Source organism: Chelon labrosus (genome assembly GCF_963514085.1).
Source record: "Chelon labrosus genome assembly, chromosome: 2".
Lineage (NCBI taxonomy): Eukaryota > Metazoa > Chordata > Actinopteri > Mugiliformes > Mugilidae > Chelon > Chelon labrosus.
The window spans coordinates 32,213,782-32,229,881 of record NC_140338.1 but is presented as its reverse complement, the minus strand read 5'-3'; the positions used below and the strand labels follow the sequence as shown (position 1 = coordinate 32,229,881).

The window sequence follows — 16,100 nt, the reverse complement described above, 5'->3', positions numbered from 1 at the left end:
CTTAGACAATTTCTCCCTGAAAACTATTTTACTTCAACAGCAGTGTTCTCTGAACGATATCAAATCGTAATCAGAACACGCCCCAAAAAAAATCCATTTTATGCTGTTCTTAGTACGGTCTTTGCTTTGGACCGAATAGATCCCTGGAGCGAAGCAGTTGTAATAGCTGGAGTGAAAGTTTTGAGAAAGAAAGGATATTGACTAAGGAAACTGTGGCTGGCACAGATAAATGCACCAACACACACCCTTGCCTTATTGATGATGTCTCCTTTTTATGGAGAACAATATATGTTTAACACATTCATATATTGTTCTCCATAAGTTTGTGTGTAACTGTAATGTACTGTAAGTGTGTATTAGTTCATTTGAGGTAACACTTGTTAAACCCAGCGTTGGTTTGAGACCAGGGCTACAACCCTTGGCAGAGCACATAGCCTGCAGGATTAATGGCTGGCCACGCACACACACGTACACCACAACACGCACACACACAGACTGTCACAAGTGGGACGACTTAAGCCTCTCTTCAGTCCAATGATTTTCATTCTATCACTCATTTCCCCACTTCTACTGCCTCTCTTTCTCTCTTTCCTCTCCACCTTTATAATCCCTGGCTCTCCTTTTTCTCCCCATGTTTGTCTTTTCAGTTTTATTCTTGCTCTCACACTCGTGCACACACGCACAGAGTGTGCCAGAATTCTAGTTTGGTAGGAGTGGCATGTTAATGTGTGACTTTTGCCAGCAGGGAGAGGAGCAAATAGGAAGTGAGAGCTTTATAAAAACATATCCCAAATCCAGGCCAGTCATTTACAGAACAATACGCACACACACACACACACATGCACATTGGGCAGCAGTCTCATCTCTGTGTGAGCATCATTGGTGCTGACACATTCCTGTGTAGCAGTGAATGGGGCTTGATGTCTGAAGCCCAAGCCTGCGATTCGCCCATGGGGCAGCCACTCGTTAGAGCAGAAAACGGAGGGAAATAACAATGGAGGGAGGGCGAGGGAAAGCAAAGAGCCTGAGAAAATGAGAGAAGGATAGGAGGGAGGGGGAAAAGATGCAGAGTTGATTCAGTCCATTTTACTGTGCAGGAAGATTGCTAAGTCCCCCCTTAGGCGTATGCTCTTTGACGATCAGTGCTCTGGTTTGACTTTACCTTTTTCTCCTCCCTTGAGCACCCATCTAAGCTCCGACAGTAGCAGCACTCAGCCCAGGGAGCCTTCTTTAAACAGCACTGAAGTCAATGTCATAGTTTTGCTGGAAGTAGTCGGCAAAGGAAACATGTCAATACCTGTTTGTTTCATTGCCTCTTTTCTGAATTCAGCTGGGTTGTAACGGTGCAAATGCTGCCCCAAATGGAAATGTTCTAATTTACCAATATGTTCTGATTACCATTGTTGTCACTTTGAACACATCACAGTCCTCACTAGCCAGTGGGGGAGTGTCTGCTCTATCCGAGGCAGAAATATGTCAGTATGCAGTGAGTGCAAGTATGTCACTTAAAAGAGTAAGGTGCTCAGTTACAACATTCAGTGTTGGAACTCCTTGTATCAGGATTGCACACATTCTTCCTCTTGGGTCAGCTTTAACTATGGGCAGGTTTTCGGTATTATTGGAGGTGGTATAGAGTTTAGCTTTTAAAAGCCGGAACTGCAATAAAACTGCAATTCAGAATGTCTTGTGAAAAGGCGTTTATAGAAAACTGGGTCGGATCATAAACTCTGTGAAAGGAACATATTTTGGGGTTATTTCTTAGCAGAAATCCAAACATGCATGACTTGAGAAAACTAATTTTCACTGTTCAAGTAAAGCTTTAATATTCAATGTACTTTGTCAGATGGATATTTTTGGTCACAGTAATCATAGTGTGAACACTGGACACATCCCCAGTTCCATTTTACAAGTACATTTGTGTATTGGTGTATGTGGGCATGGCAAATGTGTAGTGTACATGGCAGACTAATCACTGCAGAGTGTGATGTTTTAACACCTTCACATGGGGAGGAAGGTAGATCAACCAAACACAGAACCCCACAAGCTGACACCTTGTCACGTTCATCTGTTGCCCGGACAGCTTTGGTTGATGTGATGCTGCCAGATTGTTCCTCTTCCCTTAAAAGAATTCATTAGTCAGAGAGGGAAGGAGACAGACAGAGAAATAAGAACACGAAAACACATTTTTATTTGTATACTTCGAAAGCCACCCTCTAGTTAACATTGATTTTTATTTTTATTTTCTAGCCATTTGCTTCTTTTCAGAGTGTTCCACTTCTGTTTGGCATCCATCGGCAGATTTCGTCTTGTTGCTTCTTCTCCTCTTCCATTTTTCTCCCGTTTTGTCTTCTCTTTGCTCTTCCTCCTTTCAGTTTTGTTCCTATCATTTGCGAAAGAGCCAACAGACTACATTCATCAAAAGCTTCATTGCGAGTAGCATGCAACTGTGGGCCATCAAATATGTATACCCTTGTATTTCTTTGATCATAATCACTGTTTAATGTTTCAGTCAAGCTGTTTTGTTGGCTTCCACAAGAAAGCACAGAGGATCTCTTTATTTTATCCCCTCTCTTTTTTTTTATCACAAAGTTCCCTCTGGTACTCTTAATGTTTTTTGTTGTGGGTGGTTGAGCCTATATTTTCTGCCACTTTTGATTCCAGTTTGATTCTTAAATCTCCCAGTGTGTGCCTCTCTCTGTCTCATTTTCAGTTTTTCATCCATTTCTCAGCCTCGGTCTGCGCTTCCAACTCTTTGTTTGACTGTCTCCTTTCTCCTCCCCTGTGTGTTCATCTCTATGCAAAGGTTCACACTGTAGCAGACATTAGAGGTGGTTTTGGGAGGTCACGTTGTACAGAGAAAAAAGTGCATTGCTTATAGACCTTTGCAGAAACAGAGGCGTCCCAGCGTCCAAAGGTTTTCTTCTCCAGGCCAAATGCAGTACAGCTTTTGTAAACTTGGTACCATGGCTGCTGTAATCCCCTGCAGGTGGGAACATTTGTGCAATGCTCCATGTAATGATATTAATATTTTAATAGAATTTTATAGCCTAATATAGTGCCAGCTCTCATTATAAGATGATATAAGGTAATAAGATTTAAATATGCGTACGCTGTGTTTGCCTCATTCCGGCGTAATAGAGGAACGAAATCATAATTAGTTCTGTTGTATGCCTTTATTGAGATAACTCTGTTTCAGAGTGCCGTTGTACCAAGTGTGTTTGGAAAGGTGTATTTACATGGTGGAGATTTTTTAGCAGAATGTGGCATTAAATAATAGCACTGACGAAAATTACATTTCAAGCTGTTTGTTTTTCTAAGACAACTATGGTGCAGAAATGATGCAGTGCTAAAAACGTATGATTCAGAGTCTCTTGATTCTGAATTCAGAAAGCCTGGTAAAGATCTTCCAGACCTATCAAATTGTTTGGGTGGGCTGTACTCTGTGAAGGACAGAAGATTAATAGCGACATAGTCATACACATCATCTGAATGTTGATGAGTTTGTTTACAACTAAATGGCTCTGATTGACTGCAGGACTATCCAAACGCGTGGTATTTTTTCTCTGTCGGTCGAAACACGCTCTATAATGAAGCCAGACTTAAATTGTGATAAGAACTGAATCTCAAAGTCTAAGAATTGAGTCTGGTTACACCAAGCTACAGTACTTCAAGTTCTGGAAACCTTTTTTACTTTGACTTCTCTTTATGCATTTACTGTATATGACAAGGTACTTGTTCATTTATGAACTTTGGGAAGATCTGATTCCCCTTGTGGGAACAGAAATGAGTTTCAGTTAGAAACAGTCAAAGCATGGATGTTTTCCTTAGGATTTACCAATTATTGGGAAGAAAATATATATGTTATCCCCACGTGTGAATCATTCACACTAACATAGGTACTCTTCTGAATACCGAGCCTTTTTCTCAGACAACAAAACTACTGAAAATCACTTCACTTCAGCATTTCTGCATTCTGGAGACAATCTGTTGCCTGCATGCACTTGAGAGTAATGGCTTCTCTGTTGTAGTGAACGTATTAAAGAGGACGTTGACACACATAGCGACGCTTACAAGTGACACTTACAAAGCTGTTAATAGAGCATAGAGACTGCCAGTGATGGTGATGGCTGCCTCGTTTTGTGTTCACACTTTGTAAAGCTGCAAAATCACTTTCCTCACATATTCCCATGGTCCCATAAATATATATATATTTTTTTTTTTGTTCATTTTTAAGCAGGTGCTGTTGAGATGTAGCTGTTTAAACAGCCTTGCGTTGAGTCCTGTGTATATAATCAAAGAACCACAAAGACACAATCAAGATTTGGATCATCGTTTTTGAAATTTTATATATATATATGTATCTATATAATTATTATATTTTTGTGCATTCAATCCTCTGGCTTTAAAGAGGGGTAATAGTCGATACAGTGAGACAGAAAGTTGCATGTGCATAAACAGACACACGAAACATACTGAGATTGTGTCATTTTTGTGGACATAATAGGCACAGCAGTGTGTCAGGGTATGTAGTTTTAGCTTTGCATTGCACAACGTGCAGCCGTGCAGTCTGATGCTTTGGAAATATAGATAACTACAGTGGCCACACAAGTATTCAAACTGAATCATATCCATGTAATGCTCTCATACACACAGAGAACACACACGGACATGCAGGCTCATTTCCCCACACATCTTATTATGTGAATGAGAAGTCTCTCATCCTAGAGACGAAGTGGTATTAACAGTACAGGTCTTTTTCTATTTCACGCTCCAACCAAGTGTCTACCAATTTGCATCTTCCACTAACACTTGTACATCTGTTGAGATGTAAAAAAGGAGGATGGCAAAACAGGCATGGGAGAGGAGTGGAACAAAAGAATGAAACAGACCAAGGTGGAAACCACAGTGAGACAGAACTGAAAGAAGGTAATAAAGTAGAAAGAGGGAGGAAGAATTTGTAGCAGGGAAGACACTAATACACTAATAAAGCAGTGTGAGCAGAAATGATAATGGGTGTCAAGAGATTTTTTTTTTTACTGTTGGTCAGGGAGTTGGGTGCCAGATGTGTGTGTTTGATAGAGATAGAGACTTTGATGCACAGGTGCTTTTTATCCATAGCACCGGGTTTTAAATTAAGATTATGTTGTGTGCCAGTGCAAGTGTACTTGTCACGTATCTTTGCATTTCTTCATTTGTTTGTCTTATATGTGTGTAGGTTTCAGCCAGCCGGGCTGGTGGAGAGGATCCAAGCTATAGCACAGAATGTCTCTAACATGGCCAACAGGGTGGAGCAGATACTTCAAAACAGCATGGTGCAAAGCAGAGGTACAGTATCATCATTGTCGCTTTTTGTATGATTTCACCTTCATGGCTACATTATGTTTAACCAAAACCCAGCTTATCCTGGGCATCATGGTTCTGTAGATCAGCAATTATAAACATCCTTATAAATTCATATACTGCACAATTATATTATGAGAACAATGAGTAGGCCACAAGCCACAAGCGGCACACACATATCCACACAACAATCTCATCTAATCCATTATCTCAAAGAACAAGAAATTGATTGATTAAGTTCTTTATCCCAAAAGGATATGAATTTTCCTGGTGGGCCCTAAATCAAGCACAATAAAAATGTACTCAGTAAAAACAGCCAAAGACAGACAGGACATTGGCAGACACCATGTATGGTCTCACACATACTGGAATTCAGCGATAAACTAATACACAATACTACAAATCATGCTGCATATTCAAGTTCAGCAATCTGGTAAAGGAAGCTAATTTTAGTATCATCTTAAGGAACAAAATAAGTCACATCCATGTATCGTTCTAATGTAATGTTCAACCTGAAATACAGTTGGACTCCCGCACAGCTCTCAGCTTGTGTCACAGCGAAACATCCACCACCGCTGTAACTCAGAACAGCAGAGAATACACAACAGACCCACACTGCAGACCTGCACATGCAAAGTGAGAGAAAAAGGGTCTTGCACACAGACAGACTAGTGTTATGTGGCTGATGACTATGCTACCACAAATCACGTCTGCTGCCTTGTCAGAGAGCACAGTTTCCTTTTTACGATACAAACCATAAAAACAATGTTAGAACAGTGTGTCATTAAAGCAGTAAAGTTAAAAATAGATTATCAAAAGCATCAATACAAAATGTGAAAAGCTCAAATCCAATCTGTTCTAGGAAGCCGAAGCTGATTTTAGTCTTATTTTCAGTTGCTAAGGAAGCACAGATGCTGAAGCTGCTGTGGCCTTCTCTGCCTTCTCCTTTCACCCAGCCCTGTTGTTCTCTTTTGTCTTCTTCCTGCATATTTTTAATCAAAACCTAAATAATGCCGAACATTCTTCCCTTCTCATTCGCCTCTCGCGCGCTTTCTCTCCTGAGGGTAATTGCCCAATTCCTTACATGAGAATAAATGAGCATTACATCTCCTTTTGTTTTCCCCGCTGCATCTGCGGGGACAATGGCACACGCCAAAATGAAAACACGGCTGCTTTCTCTAATCACAGATGAATTGAAACACTGCCGGCAGACTTTATTATCATACGGCTCGGTGGCGGTTTATTTGTCTCGTGGTCAGGCATGTGCGAGAGGAAGTGACAGGAGAAAGGGAGTGCGAGGACGTGATTAGAATTTCCTTCCCTTCCAGCACTGACGACGCTTTTATGTTCTGTCTTGCAGGGACAGGAGTCAAATCTTTATCTAGTTAGTTGACCACATTTCCAATTGTTATTATAGCAGTTGCTATTGTAATCATATTTGTAGGCAGTGTGTGTATTTGTGTGTGTGTGCGTGTTTCGGTCGATGAAGAACAACCCCCAGCGGACTTATGTGGAGAAATGTCTCTTATTCATTAAGCAAATGGAAACCGACTGAATCCGAGAGAAGGCAAATTTGTTGGTCCTCAGAGAGAAGAAAGAGTAGGAGGGGATGTGCTGTAAAAGACAGAAAATCAGTGAGGAAATGAAGCTGCAATGGCCCTCTCCTTGGACAATATTATTCCAGGTCTCTTTCTGTCATTCTCCTCCGTTCTTCTCCTCACATCAGCACCGGAGAGGCAGTTAACTAAGTCAGTGGAGCAATTAATGCAGTGAGTGCAGTCTAAGTGAGCAGACGTACTTGCTAGCGTAACCCTAGGACGGTTGGCAGCAGCGGGAGATAGACTGTGTGGCATTGTCAGGCCCAGGGAATATTATGCACTGCAGTAGAGCAGATATGTTGCAGTGTTGCAAACGAGAAACGACAGTGGTTTTACGAGGCCAGCACGGCACTTACACCGTACTCCGTCATATGCTGTGCATGATAACACTAAGGGAATATTGCCGTAAAATGTTCACAAACGAGTGGAGGAAAGCCGTTAATGTGACTGATACTGCAGCCTCCGTTCTGGAGGATGAGCCCTCGGGTCAAACAAGTTCATGTCTGCAGTCGTTTTGCACACATTAATTGATTAGAGGAAATAAAACCTGAATTTTAAAGAGGCTTCGACAAGCACCATGTGCTGCTAAATGAGCTGATTGATAATGTTACACTGGATGATTGCCACTGAAATTTTTATCATCATTGGAGAATCAATATTCACACTAGAGACAACTAATTGGAGTAAAGTAGCCTGTAGCCTAATGAAACAGCAGTGAGTGTGACAGCAAAAGCATGCAATATATATGTACATATCTATATATATCACATTTTAACACTAAAGGTAAACTTTTACTGACTGTGTCTTTTCAGTGGTGAGAGATGGGACAACAAGCCAGTGTGACGTACCAAGAGACCCCCGCTTTCCAGAATGTCCTGGAAAAGTAGATGTGAGTCTTAGGCTTTTTGTTTAATAATCATGAAACAGTTGGAGTTTCTAACCTTTTTTTCTTTTTCTTTTTCGGTAAATCTAGATTTCACATTCTAAAGATCAAGTTTTGAGATATTTCTAGACACATGTTTGCCCTTTCATCTCCCTTACATTTGTTTTTTAACCTATTTTAGCTATTTATATAGAGACAAGATGATCTGTTAGAGTTCTAAATCTTTATCTTGTTGTTGAAGCTGCACTGCAAAGCCTAGTAGGGCGTTTCCACTTCCGGGTGATTACAGCGTTTATAGTCTGTAACATCATATATAGTCTCAGCTTTTTCAGCTGAATCATACTCTGTTCTCTCACTCCACTCTGTTGTCCATCAAGGGACTGGTGTTGAAAGTTAGCTTCAGCGGTAAACATGTATACAACATTGACATTGCTTCAAGAATCGTAAATGTCTTTCTATATTTGTCTGTAATAAATAAATGCATGTCCTCTAGTGGATGCGTGCACGGTGGACGTCAGATCCTTGCTATGCCTTCTACGGTGTTGACGGCTCCGACTGCTCCTTCCTCATCTACCTGAGTGAGGTCGAGTGGTTCTGCCCCCCACTGGCCTGGAGGAACCACAGCAGCCCCCCCACCCAGCTTACGCACACACCGGCAAAGACCCCCAAGAGACAAGTAAGAGCAATGCTGCTGTCAGAAAGCAGCAAACAGCTAACTGAAATGTCAGACATACTCACAGATCTATTCAGAACACATCTACAGTGGGAAAGGGCTGTCGGCCGACCGCTCAATCTTCGACAAGCTTAAATTGTAGGGCAGGTGTGATATAGTGGTTAGGGAAGCAGCTTGGGATGGAAGGGCCGTCCGCTCGAGTTCCCCCCCCCCGTGTTCATGGCTGAGTTGCCTGAGCAAGCACTTAAAAAATCCCACTTCCCTGAGTGTACACTACCATGTTAACGAATGGATGAGTCAAATAATTATGATATGCTTAACACCTCAGCATAGCAGCTAACAAACTGCTTGTAACTGCTGTGAAAGCAGCAGCTAATATAACTGATTACATACACAGAGCTGTCATAGGTGCATGTGCCAGTGCAGCTACTTTCCCATTTTGGGCACCCTGATTTGTGGAGGCAATTTGACAGCTTGTTTCTTTATTTATTTTAATCTCCAGGGTCTTGAGAGTTTGTTATTAATTGAATACAAATCCATTATTTTTTCTCTCTGAGGACATGAATAAAATATGTTTACACATTGTAGATACTTCCTTCTTATAACCCCTCTGTGGCCATACCTTGCTGTTGGCAACTTATTAAACATCAGTCAGTAAATGGTGTCCTTAGATGTTAATTGCTTATCTGAGTATTACAATTATCTTCAGTCCTGTAAAGGATAGGCAGTACAGTCAAGAGAGTGTCAGAGAAGGGGATACAACTTCAACATTGTTTTTAGTCGGCTGCCAAAACTGATAAATTATTGTATTATAATGGTAGTTTTTTCAAAATGAAAATACCCATAAAAATATTTTTGTCACTCACTTTCATGCAGCCTTTAATAATGACTATGGCATATGTGGCATATGTTTTAACGTTAATTAATACAACTGATGATGCCCTCTGTGGCAAACCTGTGCAGTCATAACAAAGTGTTCTGGATTCTTATGTTCAGAATATGGAACAAGGGAGGTCTGAACTGTGTAATCATACCAAATATAGCGTTTTCTTGGTCACATTGGCTTTGTAAGCAATTTACAGAGCTTGCTCGGGAACGCAGGGCAGTCATTAATGTTTAAAGTAGTTCAGATGTGATGCATTTGTGTGTGTATGATGGTTTCACTTTGGCTTTTACTTTAATAGGTGTGGCAGCAGGGACATTTTCTGAAGGCTAAGCAAAATGTCAGCATAAATGAAGACTAATATCTCCATCTCACGCTGTGACCCAAAAAGAAACTGTGGATTACAGTCTTTGCGTATATTTCACACAAACAAGGCTGAGCCATGGTTGTTCTCAGAGAAGAAAATTCTTGATTGTTTATAGCGGTGGGTTCTGTTGTAGCTTCTTTCCGTGTTTTTCATTGTCAGGTGAAACTAAAGCTGTAAACAACTTTTCCTTCTCTAACATTTTAGTATTTAATCTAACTGCCTTTAACCAGTGATCTTATTGGAACGGTGGTGCTTCCATTTTCTGACAAATTTCTACCCACTTAAACTTTTGCTTCACCTCTTCAAAACTTTCATTTTACTTTCTATCCATCACCATCCCAGGCTGCCTTCCGCACAGACCTCTCTGTACTGCTGGACCAGGTCGGGACAGGAAAAGAGTCCCTCAGCTTCATGAAGCGTCGAATCCGCCGCCTGACACAGCAGTGGGCTACCGCCGCCAACCGCCTAGACGCTAAACTGGAGCAACGGTGGAGGGACCAGAAGAAGGTAAGAGAAGGAGAGGCTGTTCAGTACATTGCATTTAGCCTTGACAAACATGTTTTCGGTAAGTGCAGCAGAAGTTTAAATGGAGTGAAAATTGTTGCAATACGTTTCACACAATATATAAAATACAAAAGAGGAGGAAGATTGGAAGAGAAGGCAGGAGGTTTAGAGCAGCTAAATTGCACAGCATAAATAACAACGACAGACACAGTACAGCTTGTTCCTGTAGCACCCACCATTATGATCTGAGAGTGCAAATAAAAGAAGCTGGACTGTAAGAAGAACATACAGGATTCAAAAGGTACTTACAAAAGTTATGGTAAACTTTTCTGGAGTCATTTGGCATAAAAGAGCTCTTTCAGACGTTCCTTGGCAGTTCTCAATTTGGATGGCAATAGCTGGTAGGAGCGCTAATGATGGGTTGTCGTCCATCACTGAAGTCAATGCGTTTTTCTTTCTGTGATTGGCGTGCAGTGCTTTTTATGTAGCTACTCAAAACCTTTATTTACAACAATACAGATTTCAGCTATCACACTGTAAAAGTGATTTTGGCTGCTGCTGAAACTGGTGGCAGCACTTCACGTCAAGGACTCAGTGTGAGAGAAAAGAGAGAAGCAAGGGTGAATGAAAGAGAAGAAATGAAAGCGAGCAAGGAGGTGAGGAAAGATGAGGAATGGTTGGGATTATGACGCGGTGCCGAGCATATGCCAGAGGGAGAAGAGTAAGATGGGAAAGGATAAGAGGGGGTATAGTACAATATGGATTAGGAAAGAATTGATGAAGGGAGAGAGGGGAGTGAGTTACTACTTAGATGAGCAAGACGTATCTCAGTGGTGGACAGGAGAACCATGTGCCTGTGGATTTATGGTATTTTATTCATAAAAGGAGGAAAATTTGCAATTATAAGTGTAATTTAAAAGCGTACTTTTTTCAAATCTGGCTCTTCTATTTTGCCATGTTACCTTTCACAGCACCACATTATAGATGTGTTGATTCTCCCTAACTACTGCGTTTCTTGCCCTGCTCTGAGCAGACTCATAATCTTTTAGTTAAGAAAGTAATGATGAGTGACTTAGTGAATGTGAGAAGGCAGATTGAGCTCATTCTGCTTCTTCTTTCCAAAATATTTCTCACTGCCCCCATCTCTTTCTAAAATGAGTTAACAATGGTGGAAATAGTCCTCTGTCGCTGTGATTGATGCTCCCTTTTTTTGTACTGCACCAAGGGGATGTGTTATCCTCTATCATTGGCTTTGTGGCTGCTTGAACTGCCTATATGCCTTACAAAGTGCTGCTGCTGCTGCTGCTGCTATCTCAACAGCAGATGTCCTGGTGTTTGTAAGAGTTAGCCGTGGCTGTCTGAAGCAGTCTATCACAATAATTAGAAATGGAAGTGAAATGTGTGTGTCTATCAGTCTTTATGGGTCTGTTTGTATGCTTGACTGCTAAGTGGATATCCTTATTGGATAGCCAATGTGATAGTCTTATACAATTTATTTAAAAACTAGATCTCAGTCTGTGGAAGACAAATTCAGTATTTTGGACTGTTAACCCTGCTCTCTCACATTGAGGAGAAGACCACTGCTTGATTTTAATTAAGTCTGACCCCGGAAAGAACACAGTGTCTAATGTGAATTGACTAAAGCCCTGCATTCGCCTCACTGCTGTCTTTGACACGACCTGTGCTTCCAATAGCAAATTTAGCATTCTGCTTGAGTGTGCAGTCTTTGCTATTCCAACTGGGTTCTGTTGATTTAGTTCTGTTTCCTTGTTTAGCTTTGTCTCTGATTGTAAGCAGGGTGGATGTTTACTGAGGAAAGAGAATAAATGAGCAGAACAGACAAGCAAGTATGACGGGGAAAAAGATCAAGAGAAAAAGACGCAAGGTGATTCTTTTGTCAGTGGCAGAGATAGATCAGGAAGTTTGTGTGTGCCAGTGTATGTGTATGTATCTGAATGACTGTGTACACTTGAGAAATGTTATTCTGAAGGGTTTTACCTGACAGTCAAACCAGGAGAGGTTTCATACAGTCTCTTGAGTGAGTGATATTTCTATCAGAGTGAAAAAAAAGTAGCAGCTTGCCCTAAATATTCTAGGAAGTCTGTTGTATTTTATGACTAATCAGTCAATTTCCTTGATGCTCGCGAGGTTCAGAAAGAATATAGTCAACCTTTTGCTGCACTTCACTTTGAAAGCACTAATACTTTTGAGTATTAGAGCTTTTTTTGCAGGAGCGCTATTCAAAACTTCATCAAAAGCCACGGTCAACCCATTCAACAATGCTGAACATTTCTTTTCTTGTGCGACATGACGCCGTTCTCAGTTTTGCAGACTTCAAGCGAGACATATTCAGCTAAGCTGCATCATAAAGGAAAAGTTGTAAAGACCTGATCCTGATCCAGGTTTTTCACTGGCATTCTGGTCTTAGTTTTACTGTCTAAGCGAGCAACTTTGTGTCCGTTGAGCTTGCACCTTTATGATTTTGTCAGCATACGCCAAATTGGCAATTTCCCTTCTCCCTGTGTCTGTCCTCTTGAGAGTTAATTGACCTCTGACTGATGAAGTGCAGACAGTATAGGAGACTAATGGGATATGGAAGTGAGGAAGGTGGGGGTGGTAAAAAAAAAAAGAAAAGAGAAATAGAGTTGAAATAAAGAGAAAGAAGTAGCCTGCAGACCCACGAGGGAGAAGGTGAAATTAAGGTTAGAGCGGTAATGGTTGTCAGTGCCAGATTGTGTCGCCACCCGTGGCCTTCCATCGGACGGCTGCGTCCTTCTTAAGGGGCACGATGCATGAGAGCACAGGGTCACACACACAGTCAGACACACGTGTATTCGTATAAGGCCAACAGATGCTGAGACAAGCATTAGCATTCTTCTGTCGTTAGCCTGTTAGGGATGAGTGGAGCAGAGCACAGCGCTGGAGTGGCACCACATACTTGAGAGCCACTTCCACCCTGCTCCAAGGACTTTCCAAGGATTTTACTTAGGCACACACTCATATTATATAAAACATCCCTTACATCAGCGCACAAAAAGAAACAAACATATCCCAGTTGTATAATCATAAGAGGAGATGTAAAAAAAAAAAAGAGATGTAAAATACCTTGATTCACAGCATAAACGTTTAATGAGACGTGCCGAGCATGAATATGTGCAAGCAGACGGGGAGTTGTAAAGGTCTACTTCAGTCTCAGTGGGTTTGGCTGGTCTTTATGTTCAATACTCGTGGGATGTTAACTCTACAGTAGAGCTTAAGATGTTTTTGAGGATCCCCGAGCTCACTGTGAGTATGTGAGCGAGCGCTTACGCCTGCGTTCACTGATGTATGTCAGCGGGAAGGCACACACACAAAAACAAACAAAATTCAAAATCCATCAGTGCACTCAGACACACATGCACCATCTGGGAGTATCACAAGTCCACTGATATGAAGAGCTCCACTTCCTGAGGGAGGCAGCTGACTGTGACACAGGAGTTCAAGAGGAAGTAGCTTTAGCTTCAGAGTTACTCCTCTTCTTTTTCTTCCTGTTCTCTTCACCTGGGTTCCAGTTTCTCTCTCATCTGTTCAAGGTATCAGTTCCTTCAATGTGGTATAAACTTTACTTCTCAGGCACTGTTAGGTATCAGATATTTTTACTGGACTCCATTCTGATTCTGTTCCAATACAGAGGAATTAACATTTTATAAATGGAGTTAAATACTGCCTATTCGGAAGAAGGTTAAATCCCTCCTTAGCAGGACTGCTTAGTGCTTCAGCAGTCTAGAGCACGAGGAGGCTCTAGACTGCACCCTTACTCTCTCCCTATTAACTATGCATCTTAGTGTGGATGTCAGGTTTATAGAATCCAGCCCACAGTTATTCAGCTCTGTCACCAGTGTGTGATATTCCTCATATTTATTTAGCAGTTTGACTGCGCTGCCAGAATGGGAAATTCAGCTCCTTCTGTCTCCATTTTTGCGCGGTTGCCAGTGTTTGTGTGATACACCATATAACCACCACCACCTCCAACAAGCCAAGAGAGTGAACAGCATTGGCGCCATGTATTCTCACTCTTGCCATCTGCCACCCAAACTGTAATTTAATTTCACTTATCTTTTTTTATGAAGCAGAAGTTAATAGAGCAGGTTTATTAAATCAGGGGATTTTTCACGCCAGCTGGAGTCTCACAGGAGCTCGGCTGCACTCACGTCGCTGTTAAGTGCTTTATACGCTTCCTTTGCATGTGAGGACATCAGTAAGCTTTAGCACTTTTGTCAAATGTATACTGTTATAATACACAGTTACACAGTATGTAAATGTAAGTAGCTAAAGTTGTACATGGTAAAGGGGCTCGCTTGGGTGATGAATCTTCAGAAATGCATTACATGAACGTGCAGCGCAGCTCAATTTTAGATTTAGCATTGTTGTAGCATTGTTTCTACGTGCTCCTCCCCTCATTTGTTTCGCAGGTCTCTCGTATTTCCATCAGCCCGTGTGTGTGTGTATATGTGTGTGCGTATAACCCTGCCTTTCTCTTTGTCCTTTTTCATTTCTCTCTGGTTAGAATGAATATAGTTGAATCTTTGCCTCACGTGTGGTAAAGACTTTCTAAAAAGGACTGAGATATCATAGTTAAACGACAAGCTGATGCCAAGAAATGCTTAAATGTTTAGACACTGTTGTGTTCACAATCTGTGCCCTTAAGTGGCTAAAAAAATAAAAAATAAATAAATTGTATTATTGCAGGTTAAAATCCGTGATAAATCTGACTGATCGGATCATGAATGCATGTTTGTTGTGTGGAGGTGCTGTTGCTACTCTAATTTCAACACTGGAATTATAAGGACGAGTGAAATAAGAGAGTACATTCTGGCATATTTCTGAAAAGCTCTTGGAAGCTTATAATCGTTACCTCTACAGTTCAGAGTGGGAACAATACAGACCCAGCTTACAACAAACTCAAGCACTCACATGCAAGCGGAGACAGAGTGAAGGGGGGACAATAAGCGCACCCCATGAAAACTTTCTGGCAAACTCCTCACAGTTGGCCGTAAGCTTATTATGATGTTTCATGGTCAAAGCTGTGGGTTCCATTTGCCAGTGAAAGCAGCTGGAGGTGTTCATGCCGTGTTAGTTAATCAGGATTACTGAGCAGAGCAGCGTTTGGACATGGCTGCATCTAATCCGCTGTGAAAAGTAACATGTTGCTCATTTCTCGGTGGATTGCACTAATTATGCAGCGGCTAGGTGGTCATGACTGACAGGACTGTTTCCTGCACGAGCAAATTTGTCCAACGGTGCAACATGCTTATAAACTGTGATAATTCCTTCACATGCCTTTTATAATGTTTAAAAATAAAGTCAATTTTCCCATTGGACTCCGAGGAATTTGTTATGGTGGTTATCTGTATAGGCATACGGTGCATATGAAATGAGTTTTGCAATGAAGTCCACAATGCTGGATTTTTGCATGAGCGTGCTGTTCCAGTGGAGCATGAGAGGATAATTCATTGGGGGATTTCAAAGAATTACTTTTCTGGTGCCATAATTTCCTTTTTGAAGAGTCAGAAAATGTAATGATTCTAATCCTCAAAGTTATTAAAACGGTTTGCACAGCAGACGCTTAACTTTCAAAGAGCTTCATTTTATTTTGTATGGACAAAGACAGAAACAATGTCATGTATATAAGGTCAAATTACTTTGTTTATATAACTGTAAGGTTTGTTAATTTAATCTATATTGCACAGTATGGTGCAAATGTCTTGGTTTATCAACATGTTTGGATTCTTATTCATTGCACAAAACCATCAGAGAGGCATGTAAATTCATTCAACACGAGACAGTGCACCCAGGCATATAGCTATAGTTAT

General features: G+C 41.2%; 1 protein-coding gene across 1 annotated transcript in view; it reads left to right on the top strand.

Annotated features, from left to right (window-relative positions):
• LOC311508634 (alpha-1,6-mannosylglycoprotein 6-beta-N-acetylglucosaminyltransferase B-like) overlaps positions 1-16,100 on the top strand; it is a 110,458-nt gene that overhangs the window by 43,647 nt on the left and 50,711 nt on the right. Inside the window, exons 4-7 of the mRNA XM_084573493.1 lie at positions 5,216-5,325; positions 7,751-7,827; positions 8,315-8,497; positions 10,087-10,251. Coding sequence (XP_084429619.1) covers positions 5,216-5,325; positions 7,751-7,827; positions 8,315-8,497; positions 10,087-10,251 — 535 coding nt within the window. The remainder of the gene's footprint in view (positions 1-5,215; positions 5,326-7,750; positions 7,828-8,314; positions 8,498-10,086; positions 10,252-16,100) is intronic.